The following is a 16,531-nucleotide window of genomic DNA, read 5'->3' as shown; positions in this document are numbered from 1 at the left end:
CAAGGAATATATTATATTTTATCATATCTCAGCCGTGTCCAGTTCAACCCAGATATTTTTGGTGTAAATTATATCTTGTCATAAAGTTACCATGACAACCCCCTTCCCTAAAGCCCCTGTATCCTAAGCCCCCCTTACCTTAAACCCGTATCCTAAAACCCCCACTCTAACCGCTAAAACTACTTAAATTAACCCCATAAACAGTAATAACATTTACATTAGAAGCGGCTAGTGGGGGAGAGTCAGTCTTCAGCCTAACACCTGCGGCGTAATAGTCACGGCAAAACTATTCTGATTCAAAGCTAAGTGAGGCTACACACCATTTCAGCATAATGGGAAACGCACATTTTATTAGAACCAACAGCATGGAAATATAAAACATTAAGAACACTTTTCTTTAAATAAAACAACAATAAGAATTATACAAATAACCTGCATTTAAAATGTTATAACTTTTTAAAACTTTTAAAATGCTCGTTTTATGCACCATAAACTAAATTCACTTTTCATTGCAATTTAGCATAACACAGATACACGTGTGCACCTATATGTGAGCGTCTTAGTCGCTGGTTATCAATAAGAATGCCTGACTTTAGAGATAGGTCTCGCCACTATGTGTCCTCAGGCTGGATAAGTCACTAAATCCCTTCCCACATTCATGCGGTCTCTCCCCTGTGTGTGTCCTCTTGTGTATGTTCAGACCGGATAACTGACTAAATCCCTTCCCACATTCCCCACATACATGTGGTCTCTACCCTGTGTGTGTCCTCTTGTGTGTGTTCAGGTTGGATGAGTCCCTAAATCCCTTCCCACATTCCCCACATACATGCGGTCTCTCCCCTGTATGTGTCCTCTTGTGTATGTTCAGGTGGGATAACAGACTAAATCCCTTTCCACATTCCCCACATACATGCGGTCTCTCCCCTGTATGTGTCATCTTGTGTGTATTCAGATTGGATAACTGACTAAATCCCTTCCCACATTCCCCACATACATGCGGTCTCTCCCCTGTGTGTGTCCTCTTGTGTGTGTTTAGGTTGGATGAGTCCCTAAATCCCTTTCCACATTCCCCACATACATGCGGTCTCTCCCCTGTGTGTGTCCTCTTGTGTGTGTTCAGGTTGGATGAGTCCCTAAATCCCTTCCCACATTCCCCACATAAATGCGGTCTCTCCCCTGTGTGTGTCCTCTTGTGTGCGTCCAGGTTGGATGAAACACTAAATCTCTTCCCACATTCCCCACATACATGCGGTCTCTCCCCTGTGTGTGTCCTCTTGTGTCTGTTCAGGCTGGATAAGTCACTAAATCCCTTCCCACATTCCCCACATACATGCGGTCTCTCCCCTGTGTGTGTCCTCTTGTGTGTATTCAGGTTGGATGAGTCCCTAAATCCCTTCCCACATTCCCCACATACATGCGGTCTCTCCCCTGTGTGTGTCCTCTTGTGTTTGTTCAGGTTGGATGAGTTCCTAAATCCCTTCCCACATTCCCCACATAAATGCGGTCTCTCCCCTGTGTGTGTCCTCTTGTGTATGGTGAGACCGGATAACTGACTAAATCCCTTCCCACATTCCCCACATACATGCTTTCTGTGCCCGGTCTGTGTTCTCTTCTGTGCATTCTGGTCTGATAACCAAGTCAGACTCTTCCCACTTTCTCCAAGATCTTTTCCTGTGGCAGCTGCTAATATATAGATTTTGGAATGGGAAGCAGTTACATTTTTTATTAATTGCCTTGACTGGTTGAAAGATGCATTTTCTGTCATATTTATTGGAATGTTGCAAGATTTTTCTGTCTTCATCTTTTCCATATACTCATTTGGGTGTTTGATCTTCAGATGTTTGACGAGGTAATCATGACTGCTAAAAGCAACCTTGCAGTGCTGGCATTGGTGGATTATTGGTGCGTGTTTTTGTACTAGACGAGACAAAAAAAGTCACTGTTACACAAACTGTCTTACGAAAGATCATGCAAGAGAGGTAAGTTGGCATATCACAAAAAATTCAGGATGAAAGTAAACTGTAGATGTACATTGTAAAAATGAAGGGTTTAACACAACATGTGCAGCATTAGGGCCGGGAGAGTAGATGTAGTGTATCATACATTTAAAGTGTTTAATAATATTTAACCATTTAAAAGGAAATCTGACTAGCTGCAAAACACCAATTAAAGTGGCAAAAATATTTTCAAATCCTTAGTCCCTGAGGTAATAAATGGGGGTTATCAATTTATTTTAATTTGTTGATTAATTTATTACTGGGTTACCATTTATCGCCAATATGGATATCTGCCCCCCCCCTCCCACCCCCAAAAGTATGGAGAAGGTTTGGAACGGCTCATGATCCGAAGCATACAACATCATCTGTAAAACACGGTGGAGGCAGTGTGATGGCATGGGCATGCATGGCTTACAATGGCACTGGGTCACTAGTGTTTATTGATGATGTGACAGAAGACAGAACAGCCGGGTTAATTCTGAAGTGTATAGGGATATATTGTCTGCTCAGATTCAGCCAAATTCAGCGAAGTTGATTGGACGGCGCTTCACTTTACAGATGGACAATGACCCAAAACATACTGCGAAAGCAACCCAGGAGTTATTTAAGGCAAAGAAGTGGAATATTCTGCAATGGCCGAGTCAATCACCTGATCTCAACCCGATCGAGCATGCATTTTACTTGCTGAAGACAAAACTTAATGCAGAAAGACCCACGAACAAACAACTGAAGACAGCTGCAGTAAAGGCCTGGCAGACCATCACAAAGGAGGAAACCCAGCGTTTGGTGATGTCCATGCGTTCCAGACTTCAAGCAGTTATTGCCTGCAAAGGATTCTCGACAAAGTATTAAAAATGAACATTTTATTTATGATTGTGTTAATTTGTCCAATTACATGTGAGCCCCTGAATAATGGGAAAGGAAAAAACGGGTGACACGGCGGTCACAGCTCCTCCAATCAGCCAAACGCATTAGAAAAAATAAAAAACTTTATTAAATTAACAATGTGAACATCAGCAAGAATAAAACTCTGACGCGTTTCGTCCGGATGCAGACTTTATCAAAGAGTGAATTTCCTAATCATGAGACCATTCCTATATAGGTTGAACTACAATCCGATTGGCTACAGAATAACTGGGGCAAACCTCCCCTTCTCTCCTGATGATTAATGAATTAACATTAAATCACACTATATATTCGGATATAAGAAGTGTCTCATGCAAATAACAAACACAGTGAAATGTCAAAACAAACATATTAATCGAAGAAAAAATGAATAAAAACAAGGGTTAAAAACAATAGTGTTGAATTGGTCACAAATTTGCTACTAAAAGATGGTGGAGGAATTAAAGGTATACACATTGTTAATTTAATAAAGTTTTTTATTTTTTCTAATGCGTTTGGCTGATTGGAGGAGCTGTGACCGCCGTGTCACCTGTTTTTTCCTTTCACTTTGTTCGTCATTTCCGGCTGGGGCACGCGGACACCACATACAGCAGGCAATCGTGCTGCTCAACAATCAGCATCATAGGCAGATCACAGAAGTATATCGTGAGTACTGACCGCTGATTCTAACATCCGAGGACACATGGTGCAGGTGAGGTTTATGTTTACCGGAATTCATGGACTTACCTTTGGGCATTTCTCTGGACGTGTCCATCTGTACTTCTACCGGCGTTGCTAGCCCCCCCACCCTGTATTAGTTCGACTGGATGCAGTTTCTAAGTGTTTTAAAACAGTAACTAAGTGGTGTCTTTCTCTTGCTACTATTGGACTGATATATCTACTACCTCGGTTTTGGTAGCCGCAGATTCATATGGGGGTCATTCCCCAATTTTTTCTATACCCCTGAAATAATGGGACTGCGTATGAAAATGGTTGCAATTCCTAAACGTTTCATACGATATTTTTGATCAACCCCTTGAATTAAAGCTGAAAGTCTGCACTTCTATTGCATCTCAGTTGTTTCATATCAAATCCATTGTGGTGGCGGACAGACCCAAAAATATGAAAATTGTGTCAGTGTCCAATTATTTCTGGACCTAACTGTATTTTGAATGTTCTTGATTGTTTTTTTTTACACGTGTATATATTTTGTGTCAATGTTTAAAACCTCATTTGTCTAACAGTGATATTGGGCATTAGTTGACAAGGGGGCGGTGTGGCGAAAATGGGGGTAATCAGCGCATTAATAAAGGCAGTGGGCTCGGCTGGTTACCCCTATTTCGTATTGGGGATGAAGGGGTTAATATTATATGCTGTTCCCCTTTTAAGACTGCTAATTTAGGAACGGAGTGAGCCAGCACCCTGATTTTTGGGGGTGCAGCCTCAGTGTAACCCCCCAAGAACACACATATTAAAAATATAACTTTGTCATAAGGGAAACATATATTTTTGATGAAGTGCCTTTCTGTTGCAGTTTTAAAATGTACCGGCAGGATGCTATTTTTTTTCTGCCTGCCTTTGTAATGCATTAAGGAACAAATGTTATGCATACATGAAAGACCCCAGATTCTTAAAGTGTCACTTAATCAGGATGTTTCTGAGTAGCAGGTCCTGTTACTCCTCCTAGATATTTCACACCTTGGGACCAAACTCCAGACATTGCGTCCCCAGAAATGAGTGGCCCCTTTTCACTTAGCAGTGCTACCAAGCTGCTTACTGAGCATGCTCAGTTACCTGGGTTGGCTGTAGGATTTGCACATGTGACAAGGCAGGTTCTGATAGGAGGAAGATAATTCCTTGCCAATGGGATGAGGCTAATGTAAACCCCACAGGCCCTTGTCCTTAAAAAGGCCTGTACCCCTCATTCCTGTGTTGTTGCTGTGTTGCTGTTGTTACTGTTGCTGTTGTTACCTGATTTCTTCAAGCGGATAAGACCCAAGTACAGCGGCTACGATTCCAGAACGCAAGGGATTAAAAACATCGCAACAAGGGAACTTGCCCTGCTTCAGGATTTCGTTAGCCCTGGGGATCCAGAAAATCCCCAGAGAACCAGAAAAGACTTTGCACTTTCACAAAAGGATTGGACTGGTTATTTATTTGGCAATTTGCAAAAGGACTACATTTTAAAAGACAATCTTCTGGTGCTTTGGCACCTTTCTGGACATTATCTCCTGTTCCTATACCCGTACGTATAATTATTACGTTTATTCTGCAGTTGTCGTGTGTTTGCCTATCAAGGGAATAAATCTCAGTTTATTTTGCTCAACCTGTTCTGCTCAATCAGGATCCACGAAATATAAATGTGTTATTAAGCGCGTCTCCCGTCACAGGCGTTTAAAACTGGTGGCAGCTGGTGAGATACTGATTGAGCCTATATTCCAGTTTCCTGTGGGGTTCTGTAATATAGTGAGGACCTTGTAGATTGCAAGCTCCTCAGACAAGTGGCAACTTACACACACTTCCAAAGAAGCATGAGATAATTCATTGGTCTCTGGAGTCATACCCCAGTGGCACCATGAGTCCACGCTCAGGAAGGTTTTGTACCTGGAACCGGGCGCAGATAGTGGAGAGATGTGTGGGGTACGGCTTCACGACAGACGGTCGTTCAAAGAGTCAGCTGGAAGAGGATTTAGAAGAATATGAGGGCAGGATGGCCCCGCCAGCAGACAGTACTCAGCCCGGAGTGCAAGAGATCTCTCCAGCTCCGGGGCTGCAAGGACAGGGGAAGGATGTCAGTGACCGCCTGGAAGAGGGTGGCGTGGTGCCAGGGGGTGCAGATGGATCAGTCGCTGCGGCGACCGGACTGGCTACCTCTGGACTCATTGCACTCCTCACCGCCTGGGGAGAAGAGCTTAGCTATCAACAGCGACTCCAGCTCCTGTTGACAGCGCTTGGAAGGCCCCCTCATTCCCACCTTGTCAGCGGGGAACAGGACGTTCCTAGAGTAACTGCTGTGGAAGCAGCAGAGCCAGCAAATGAATATGTAACCAGCGGAGCCTTGGTGAGCAACGCAGCAGTCCCCAGAGAGGTAGCCATTCCGGCTAGGGGGGACCTGTCTGCACCTCAGCGGACTCCCAAACATACAGTGGGCAGCGACACGCCCTATACTGGGGAGTTCAAGCTTGAGAGACGGTGCTATCATTGCCACAAGGTGGGCCACATCCGGCCACATTGCCCGGACCGTGAGCAGTCTGGGGGACCCCATCAGGGGCAACGTTCACAAGCTGCAGGGCCACTAACCCAGATTGGGCTGGCCCACAGAGAGGAACAGAGCACAGCCATGGAGCCACAACCAAGAGGGATGTCCCAGGCAGATGCTGCTTTTGTCACCTCAGAGCCAGCAGCAGTGAGCAGAGGATGTCCAAGTGCATCTGTCGAGATGCAGCCTGCTGATGTCCTGAGCAGGCACCCACGGAGGGTTACCTTTGGTGATCGGCAAGCAGGGAGCTTGCCAGATTTGGGTGCTGCTGTTATTCTGGTGCAGCCAGAAGATTTGCTCCCGGGCACCGGGGTGCAAAGAACCATGCCTGATGGAGGGCTGCGGTCCTTACAGGGTGCCCAGATCATTTTGGATGGGGGTGCCAATCATGGCATGAGGGAGGTGGGGGTTTTGTCCAGGGAAACTGCTGAGGTGCGCCTTAGCAATAACCTGGAGCCTGTGATCTGTGTGGTTGCTGCGGAATTGCCTGCTGTTGCGGCGATTCCTAAGAGCCTGTCATCAGGAATCACAGCAGAACCAACCTCTGTCCCCCTGCATTTGGGACCAACGGTTTCAGTGGCCTCTGCGGAGACCAGACAGGTAAGCCAGACTACTGAGTCGCGACCAGTGACTGACTTACTGTTCCCTTTACCTGTTCCTGTTACCCCTGACTTAGAGACTAAGGGTGGGTGGTTAGAATTAGGGACAGCAGATAGGGATGCGGTGAAAGCTGACCCCAGCTTAGAAGGTATGGGACTGCGGGTGCCCGAGTCCTGGGAAAGCAGGGGGTCAGACCACAGGCTGTGGCACCGTGGGCTCTCAGGTAGGGAGCCAGGTTCTACCGGGTTAGCCAAGGTCTGGACAGGTAGAAGACGGTTAGTGGGACCCAGGGAGGGTAGGCAGCAAGTGTTGCAGGTAGCCTTCCCCAGTCCACTAGTGGGGCATCAGGGGGTCACTCACATGAGAACCCAGCTGTTGCAGCCTTACTTCTGGCCGGAGGCAGCAGGGGCAGTGGCAGACTTTGGCCACCCCTGGGACGCCTGCCAGCCAGAGGGTAAAGCGGGTGATTATGTGCAGATGCTCCTGAACCTGTTACCAGGAATGGGGAACATGTTTCAGGAAGTAGCTCAGACAAGCTGGGCAGGGCACATAGTACACATCAGCCTGTGCTCCCAGGGGATCTGCATCCTCTGCATAAGAATATCTATGGAGTATCAGCAGAGGTGGCAGACAGTGTAGAGAGGAAGGCAAAGGGGGGGGTCAGTCTTCAGCCTTCAGAATGGCCTCTGTGAGTTTTTCAGGGTGCCATTCCGGATGAGGAATGCTCTGGCTACCTCCCACCGCCTGGTCAGGAGGGCACTAGAGAGAGTGCAGAGGTATGTAGGAACATACAGGGAGAGGATAGTTGGCTTCAGGCAGATCTGGGGTTTGTATCCAGGACAGGTAGCAGCAATACTAGAGCAGTATAGGGCTCTGTTCACGGACAAGCCAGGGAGGACACACATCACTGAGCACCCAGTGCTTACAGGGGATCTGAGACCTCTGCATAAGCACGCTTATAGAGTGTCAGCAGAGGTGAAGGGCAGTATAGAGAGGGAGGTGGAGGAGATGCTGGCCCTAGGGGTAATTGTACCATCCCAGAGCCCTTGGGCTTGTCTGGTAGTCCTAGTGCCTAAGAAGGATGGGATCACCCGGTTCTATGTGGACTACCGGCAGCTCAATGCAGGGACGGTTTCAGATGCCTACCCCATGCCCCGCATGGATGAGTTGCTGGATGAACTCGCGGGGGCAAGGTATCTGACCCCAGGGATCTCAGTAAAGGGTACTGGCTGATCCCTTTGACCCAGGAGGCTCGGGAGAAGTCGGCTTTCATCACCCCAAGTGGCCTCTATGAGTTCTTAGTGATGCCATTTGGGATGAAGAATGCACCGGCTACCTTCCAACGCCTGGTCAATCGTTTGCTAGAGGGTATGCAAGGGTTTGCAAGGGCTTATCTGGATGATTTTGCTGTGTTCAGTAACTCCTGGGAATCACACTTAATTCATGTAGCTGCGGTGCTAGCCAGGATTAGGGAGGCAGGTCTCGCCTTAAAACCCACCAAGTGCTTAGTAGGGATGGCTGAAGTCTTATACCTAGGGCATAGGGTGGGTGGAGGGCACCTCAAGCCAGAACCAGCTAAGGTAGAGGCAGTAGTGCAGTGGCCCACTCCCAAAACCAAGCAGCAGGACATGGCATTTCTAGGCACTGCAGGCTACTATAGGAAGTTTGTTCCCCAGTATAGTACCGTTGCTAAACCCCTGACTGACTTGACCCAGAAGCGACTGTCTTTGCTGGTAGTCTGGTCTCCAGCCTGGGAAAAGGCATTTCAGGCTTTGAAGACTGCACTAGCCAGCGCTCCTATACTGGCCGCTCCAGATTATTCCAAGAAGTTTCTGGAGCAGACTGATGCCTCAGACGTTGGCATTGGTGCTGTGCTCAGCCAGGTGGGGGAGGAGGTCAGGGAACCTCCAATGATGTTTCTGGGCCGCAAGCGGCTGCCCAGAGAAGGGGCATATGCCACTATTGAGAAGGAGTGTCTGGCCATAGTATGGGCGCTAAAGAAGCTACAGCCCTCTCTGTATGGCAGACACTTCACTGTTATCACTGTCCATAACCCCCTAAATTGGTTGCAGAGGGTGTCGGGAGAGATTGCCAAGCTCTTGCGCTGGAGCCTTGCCTTGCAAGAATGTGACTTCACCATTCAGCACAAGAAAGGCAGTGAGCATGGGAACGCTGATGGCCTCTCCCGGCAGGACAATCCCCAAGACCTAATGACTTCAAAAACCATCCGGTCAGCCCAACCACCAGAGGAGGTGGCCAGGGCAAACCTTGGACTTTGAGTGGGGGAGATGTGGCGAAAATGGGGGTAATCAGCGCATTAATAAAGGCAGTGGGCTCGGCTGGTTACCCCTATTTCGCATTGGGGATGAAGGGGTTAATATTATATGCTGTTCCCCTTTTAAGACTGCTAATTTAGGAACGGAGAAAGCCAGCACCCTGATTTTTGGGGGTGCAGCCTCAGTGTAACCCAAGAACACACATATTAAAAATATAACTTTGTCATAAGGGAAACATATATTTTGATGAAGTGCCTTTCTGTTGCAGTTTTAAAATGTACCGGCAGGATGCAATTTTTTTTCTGCCTGCCTTTGTAATGCATTAAGGAACAAATGTTATGCATACATGAAAGGCCCCAGATTCTTAAAGTGTCACTTAATTAGGATGTTTCTGAGTAGCAGGTCCTGTTACTCCTCCTAGATATTTCACACCTTGGGACCAAACTCCAGACATTGCGTCCCCAGAAATGAATGGCCCCTTTTTACTTAGCAGTGCTACTAAGCTGCTTATTGAGCATGCTCAGTTACCTGGGTTGGCTGTAGGATTTGCACATGTGACAAGGCAGGTTCTGATAGGAGGAAGATAATTCCTTGCCAATGGGATGAGGCTAATGTAAACCCCACAGGCCCTTGTCCTTAAAAAGGCCTGTACCCCTCATTCCTATGTTGTTGCTGTTGTTGCTGTGCTGTTGCTGTTGCTGTTGTTACCTGATTTCTTCAAGCGGATAAGACCTAAGTACAGCGGCTACGATTCCAGAACGCAAGGGGTTAAAAACATCGCAACAAGGGAACTTGCCCTGCTTCAGGATTTCGTTAGCCCTGGGGATCCAGAAAATCCCCAGAGAACCAGAAAAGACTTTGCACTTTCACAGAAGGATTGGACTGGCTATTTATTTGGCAATTTGCAAAAAGACAATCTTCTGGTGCTTTGGCACCTTTCTGGACATTATCTCCTGTTCCTATACCCGTACGTGTAATTATTAAGTTTATTCTGCAGTTGTCGTGTGTTTGCCTATCAAGGGAATAAATCTCAGTTTATTTTGCTCAACCTGTTCTGCTCAATCAGGATCCACGAAATATAAATGTGTTATTAAGCGTGTCTCCCGTCACAGGCGGGGATAGAGGACGTGGGTGATGGCGGTAGTTGCCCTGGGGAGGGTGGTTAGGCTTCCCGTGGGGGGTGGGGGTGGTGGTGAGAGGGGTAAACCCCTTAATTACCGTAGCGACTACAATGGCAATGTTTTACTGGCCACTAATGGGGTCAACAGGGTTAGGTAATGTTTTCTTTTAATTAAGTATTAACCCCTTTGGTGCCTGTGGTATACCATGGTAACCACAGGCATGGAATGGGTTAATGTTATTTTGATCATAGGTTTCTGTAATAATACACAATACAGAATCCTACGATAGAAATATTAACCCAATGCGGTATGTAACACATTATTAACGGTCACGTTAATTCCCATATCGCGAGATTGGCCCAAATATCGCACCCAGTAAATTATTACCACAATCTTGATATATACCACCTTCAAATTGTGGTAATAACAACCGTCAGTTTATTATTTCCCTGGGCAGGGCCACCACCAGGGAGGGTTCTGCTGGGGTTGGCGTCCCTGGCCCGGTGAGTCAGGGGGCCCAGCTGCCCCGGGCACCCTGCGCAGCCATCAGGGCCGCCAAGACGGGTGTTTGACTGTGAAAGGGTACCCAGGCCACAAAATAAAGGTATTATGCCTGGCTGGCTGCCCCTGAGCTATATTGGGGAATTTTGAGTGTCAGCTCTTCAACCCAATTATAGTATATAACTGTTTGTATAATAATGTGCAGATAGTGAGTTTCAGGGTGATTTTATGGTAACATTTTGTCAGAGTATGTTTGAGTAGAAGGAGGGTCGGGTTGCGGGTTACCCCGAAACATGTACGCAGGAATCCCCCAGATTCCTGAGGACATGAGGAACACACCACCGGATAAAATCCTCCCTTTGAAGCAATTTGCAGCTCACCACCAAATCCCCCTGCTTCAGCACAAACCAAAACAGTAAGGGGAAAAGAAAATGGTTTTTAAAAGTCCCCCAAGATTTATAAGTTTAGTAAGGTAATGTTCAGAGTAAGTAATTCAGGGTGGAGGAAGGTACATTTGCATGGGAGACACAGTGGCTACTCCGCCCCTAAGCTTCAAAGGCGGTCCAAGATACGGACGTGTTAAATCTTTTGTTAGCAAGAAGGGGTGAAGGAGACTGAGCGGCACCCTGTAAGAGGGCCAGGGTTCCATATGCTAAGTGACAAGTGAGGGAAGATGGAGTTTGTCACACATGCTCAGTGGCTATACTGAGGCTTTGTGCCAGGTTTCGCAGGACTGGCAGAACCTGGCTATAGGTGGGACTATTGGTTCCCATGCCAAAGATTGGCTGCACATGATACAGATAGGCTTTTAAGGTTTTAAAAGTCCGGTGCAGCCAGTCAGGAGTTAGTTCCATCTATGTTCCATCTTGTACAGAAGATACCTCTAAGACTAAATCGTGCGGTACAAGGACGATTCCATCGCAACTAAGGATTCTGCTTCAAAAGTTCGTTAGAACTAAGGATTGGAAAACGAATCCTGCAAGGACAGAACAAAAATATTAATTTCAGCGGAGAGTCTCAAGCAGTGCCCCTAGCCAAAGACTGTCTCATGGCTCTATTTACGCATCAACCCTGCTCTGGGAATTGATGCCTAGAGACTTGATTTCTGTGAATTTCGTTCTGTGGACATTTTATTTTGTTTTGGCTCGTTCCAGCAAGTGTTTATTCGTGGTATTTTGTAAATCAAGCTGTGTGTGTTTCTTGTGTAAATAAATTAAAATTAATTTTATCTCTTGCTTTGGTCAATTAAAGGATCCAGATATTAAGGTGTTAAAAACCTTGGTCCCCCGTGACAGGCTTATATTAACTGGTGGCAGCGGTGGGATCTGGTTGAACCTATGATATAGTATCTTGCGGGGTACTATAGCATAGAGCAGGCCTGCACAACTCCAGTCCTCGAGGGCCGTAAACAGGCCAGGTTTACAGGATATCCCTACTTCAGCACAGCTGGGTTAATTAGTGGCTCAGTATGACTGAGCCATTAATTGAGCCAGCTGTGCTGAAGTATGGATATCCTGAAAACCTGGAGTTGTGCAGGCCTGGCATAGAGGGAGACTCGAAGTTAAGATCTCCCAAAGCATGAGATAGCACACACACGATTTGCAAGAGAAGCGAAAAACACAGTCTCTCTTTGTGCCATATCTTGTTGCCTGCGGGTGAAGCATGGACAAGCGAGCAGGGAAATTCCGTTCCTGGGATCATGCCAGGCTCATTGCCCGGTGTGAAGAGAATGGGTTACTGACAGCTGGTCGGGCAAAGACACAACTAGAAGAGGATTTGGAGCAGCATGAAACAATCCTTTCTGTACTTTCCAACACAGCTCATGTGACTGCAGCCGCAGTGAAGTTACTCCAGCACAGGGTGGGTGAAATTATGCCACTCCTGGAGGAATAGCCTCCTATGGCGCTAAGGATGAAGAATGGAATAGAGTCTTGTGCAGTGATTTCTTCTTACAGGGAATACCTCAGAGAAGGGAACAAGAAATAAACAAAAACACCGCAATAGTGTATTATCTTTGAGACAAATAATAAGACGTGAGCTTCCAAGCGCTTGTGCTTAAAGGAAGCTACGTTGCTCCGCCGTATAGTAAAACTGAAATCCTACTCACCGTCCATGAGTAGGACATGTACAGTGGTTCGGGGTCTTTTGCCAGGGATAGCCGCTTGCCGTGGGGTGCAGGGCGTCCTTTAGTGCGGGGAGATTTCCTGCGGTCCTCGTGGTCTGCTGCCAACCGAGTAGTTTCTAACCGTCTCCTCCCGCTGACGTCACCGTCTGGTGTGCACAGCTACGGGGTCCCTGGATGGCCAAAAACCTTCCTACGCGTTTCGAAACTCCTTAATGCTGGGTTTCTTCGTCAGGGATGTCTGTTACATGGGGTTGTGCTTCCTTTTAAACCCTTGATGATTTAATTATGATAATTTGGTGGGAACGCCCTAATAAGAGTCCTGATAAGTGTCCTGTGTTTCTAAACATTGTTAAACAGGAATAAACAGTAATGAACAGTCATAAACCGTAATGCACAAAATCTTTGCACTGACATTTGTTTACATAGCATTTTTTTGTGTACATATAGCTAAGCCAGTGCGTACATACACGGATGAATATACAGGTGGATGAATATGGACATATTATAGCTGTAATTTGCTGCAAATAGAAATATATACTTATATATCACATAATATGTGTTCTTTTCATCCAAACATCAGATCATTTATTGCTTAAACATCAAACATTAAGCGATGTATACCTTAGTGCTTTCTGTCCCTTTTAAAGGGAAAATTAATTTTAGCACAAGTGCAGTTATATGTAATAATGAAATCATTTGTCAGTTTGGATGGAATCATACCATGCGTGGGTCTAGACACATGGTATATAATAGTCATTAATCATTTTGCAAACATTGTTCTACAATTACTATTTGGCAACAATTAATATGCAACAAACATTTTACAGGGTGACATATATAATAAACCTTATGGAAAAATTGACAACTTTTAATTCTACTTGTATTTGTATACTTGAATTCATATAGAAAATGTAATATGTTGTTAGTGAACTTATACCCCAATGATTTACACCAGAATAAATAAATGTTAGTAATATATTCCATACCATTCTTTGGATGTGAGTATGGATTTGATCTTGAGCAAAAATACTCTAAATGGTCTTTTTTAGAAAATTTACTTTGGAGAGACACATATCTTAAAGACAAATTATTGAATAATGTATTGAAGACTGCAATAATGTGAATTATACAAATTGAAAATTAACGTGATAATAGTGCTAACTACCTAAATAATATATATATTTTTTTATTTTATTCATTAAGTGATAGTGACATTAATGAGATTATTTGTATAATGCAATGTGGTGAATAATATTATAGTTTAGTGATTATATGAATATTTAGTGCATAAACTCATATATAGTGCATACTGTATTTTGTGATGTTGGACAGGCAATTTCATGATAGCTGAGTTTGTCGGCGGACAAGGGACAGGGCACCCAGTCAGATCATACGAAATCTACATTATTTGAGGAATGATGTCAAATCAAATTCAACATTCAAACCTTTTGGACTGAGGGTTTTTAATTCGAAAATCCAATAGGACTCTCTTCTAGATATGATGTTTAGTTTATCTCCCCCTCTTTTACAGAATGTGGGACACTCTATGGCATGGCATTTTAGTCCTTCAGGGCTTTATGAATGTTTTAGTTTGAAATGGAGAGACACATTGTGGGCTTCAAAGCCTCTTTTGATGTTATAAATGTGCTCTCCAAGTCTTCTTTGTAATGTTCTGCCCGTGCGGCCCACATATTGCAGGCCACACGGGCATTCCAACAAATAGATGGCATATTGGCTATGGCAATTTATAAGTGATCTGATAGGATATTCTTTCAATGTGTTGTTGGAAATAAACTTTTTGGTTTTGATGCTGAATTGACATGCTATACATTTAGCGCATGGAAAATATCCCTTAATTGTATCTCTATTGTTTTGTGCATCTCTACTGAATGGACAACTAGGTGACAGTTTTGTTTTCAGATTATTTGCTTTCCTGAAATAAATCTCTGGTCTGTCTTTCAGAAATTCTTTCAGGATGTTGTCTTGCCGTAAAAGGCCCCAGTATTTGTCAAATGTTTTCACAATCTGTGGTGCTAGAGAACTGTATTTTGTGATGAAAGCAACTGTATCAACTGTCATATTTGTTTTTTGTTTTGGTTTATATTCCAATAGGTCTGACCTTGTCATGGCCTTTACAGTCTCTATGGCATTATCCAATTGATGTTTGTTATATTCTCGGTCAATGAATTTTTGTTTTAATTCCTGTGCCTGGACATCAAAGATTTGGGGGTCTGTGCAGTTGCGTTTAATCCTGACTAGTTGTCCTTTGGGAATGTTTTTAATCCAATTTGGATTGTGATGACTGCTGGCCAGTAAGTAGTTGTTTGCCTGGACCGGTTTGTAATAGGTTTTGGTTTTTAAGATGTTGTTTTCTGTGTATAACTGTAAGTCCAAAAACTCAATGCAGCTTTTACTTTCCTTAAACGTGAAGGTCAAGTTTCTATCATTGCTGTTAAGATATATTTTGAATGTTTCTAATTCTCCAACTGTACCCCTCCAAATGAATAAGACGTCGTCTATGTAGCGCCGCCATAGGACAAGATTCGCCCCCAGTTCTCTATTGGACCAGATGGTGTCATCCTCCCACTTACCCATATATAGGTTCGCGTAACTGGGAGCGAATTTTGTACCCATGGTGGTGCCACATGTCTGTAGATAGAATTGTTCTTTAAATAAGAAATAATTATGTCTTAGGGTGTAATTGATTGATTCCATCAAGAATTTGACTAGTGTGGTTGGCATGGATTTGTCATTCTCTAATATTGTTCTAGTTGCTTCGCATCCTTTAGTGTGTGAAATTACGGTATATAGCGATGTTACATCTGCAGTGACTATGATATAGTCCTGTTGCCATTGTAGGTCCCTCAGGATTTGCAAGATGTGCGTGGTGTCTCGTAGATGTGAGCGCAATTTGACTACATATTTTTGTAGATGGTGATCAATGTACTCAGATAATGCTGAAGTAATAGATCCTATGCCCGATATTATAGGGCGACCAGGTGGTCTCATAAGGTCTTTATGAATCTTCGGTATCATATAAAAGATAGGGATTCTTGGATGTAAATTATACAAAAATTCATGTTCCCTATCATTTATGACACCATCACTTACTGCTCCCTCCAATAGAAGTTTTAGTGTCTCCTGATATTTCGATGTGGTATTACAGTTTAAAGGGAGGTAGGTATCTTGATCATCAAGAATGCGTCTCGACTCCTCAATGTAGTAAGCCGCATCCATGACTACAATGCCCCCTCCCTTGTCCGCCGATTTAATCACTATTTGTTTGTTGTTCTCTAATTGTGTTATTGCCTGTTTCTCATCAAAACTAAGATTGTCTTTCTTTCTTTTCTCCTTCGAGATGTGTCTCTCCAAGTCTGCTGTGACCATTTCTGCGAATGATTCCACTAAATTGCCCCTTGCAAATTTGGGGTAAAAGGTTGATGTTGGTTTAAACTTAGTGTAGTTACTATTTGTACCCTCTATATTTTCGTCAATAGATGTTTTATTTTTTGCAAAAAAACTTTTAAGTGCTAGCTTTTTAACAAATTTTTGCACATCTATATAGATCTCAAAATTATTGGGATCGCTAGTGGGTGCAAATGTTAACCCTTTACTCAACACTTGTTTTTCAGGTTTAGTTAATTTATAATGACTTATATTAAATATATTGAGTTGCTGTTTGATCTTATTAAGTTTTCTCATTCGCTTATTGTACTGGCTGGTTTTTTCTTTCCCACCTCTTCTACCTCTCTTCCTATTTTTCTTTT

At 44.3% G+C, this 16,531-nt stretch overlaps 2 protein-coding genes across 5 annotated transcripts in view; one reads left to right on the top strand and one right to left on the bottom strand.

Moving 5' to 3' along the window:
- LOC142466804 (uncharacterized) overlaps positions 1-16,531 on the top strand; it is a 345,151-nt gene that overhangs the window by 143,487 nt on the left and 185,133 nt on the right. The gene's annotated exons all lie outside the window — the stretch shown is intronic.
- Positions 333-16,531, bottom strand: part of LOC142466801 (uncharacterized) — a 39,952-nt gene continuing 23,753 nt past the window's right edge. For 3 of the 4 annotated variants that reach the window (XM_075572251.1, XM_075572250.1, XM_075572252.1), the window contains one exon: positions 333-1,917. In XM_075572251.1, the coding sequence (XP_075428366.1) occupies positions 752-1,810 (1,059 nt within the window). In that variant the 5' untranslated portion in view covers positions 1,811-1,917 and the 3' untranslated portion in view covers positions 333-751. Of the gene's footprint in view, positions 1,918-12,746; positions 15,159-16,531 lie in introns of those variants that run through there. The other variant, XM_075572249.1, reaches the window with a different exon arrangement.

Source organism: Ascaphus truei, chromosome 15, assembly GCF_040206685.1.
Source record: "Ascaphus truei isolate aAscTru1 chromosome 15, aAscTru1.hap1, whole genome shotgun sequence".
Lineage (NCBI taxonomy): Eukaryota > Metazoa > Chordata > Amphibia > Anura > Ascaphidae > Ascaphus > Ascaphus truei.
This window is presented reverse-complemented; position numbering and strand designations above follow the sequence as displayed.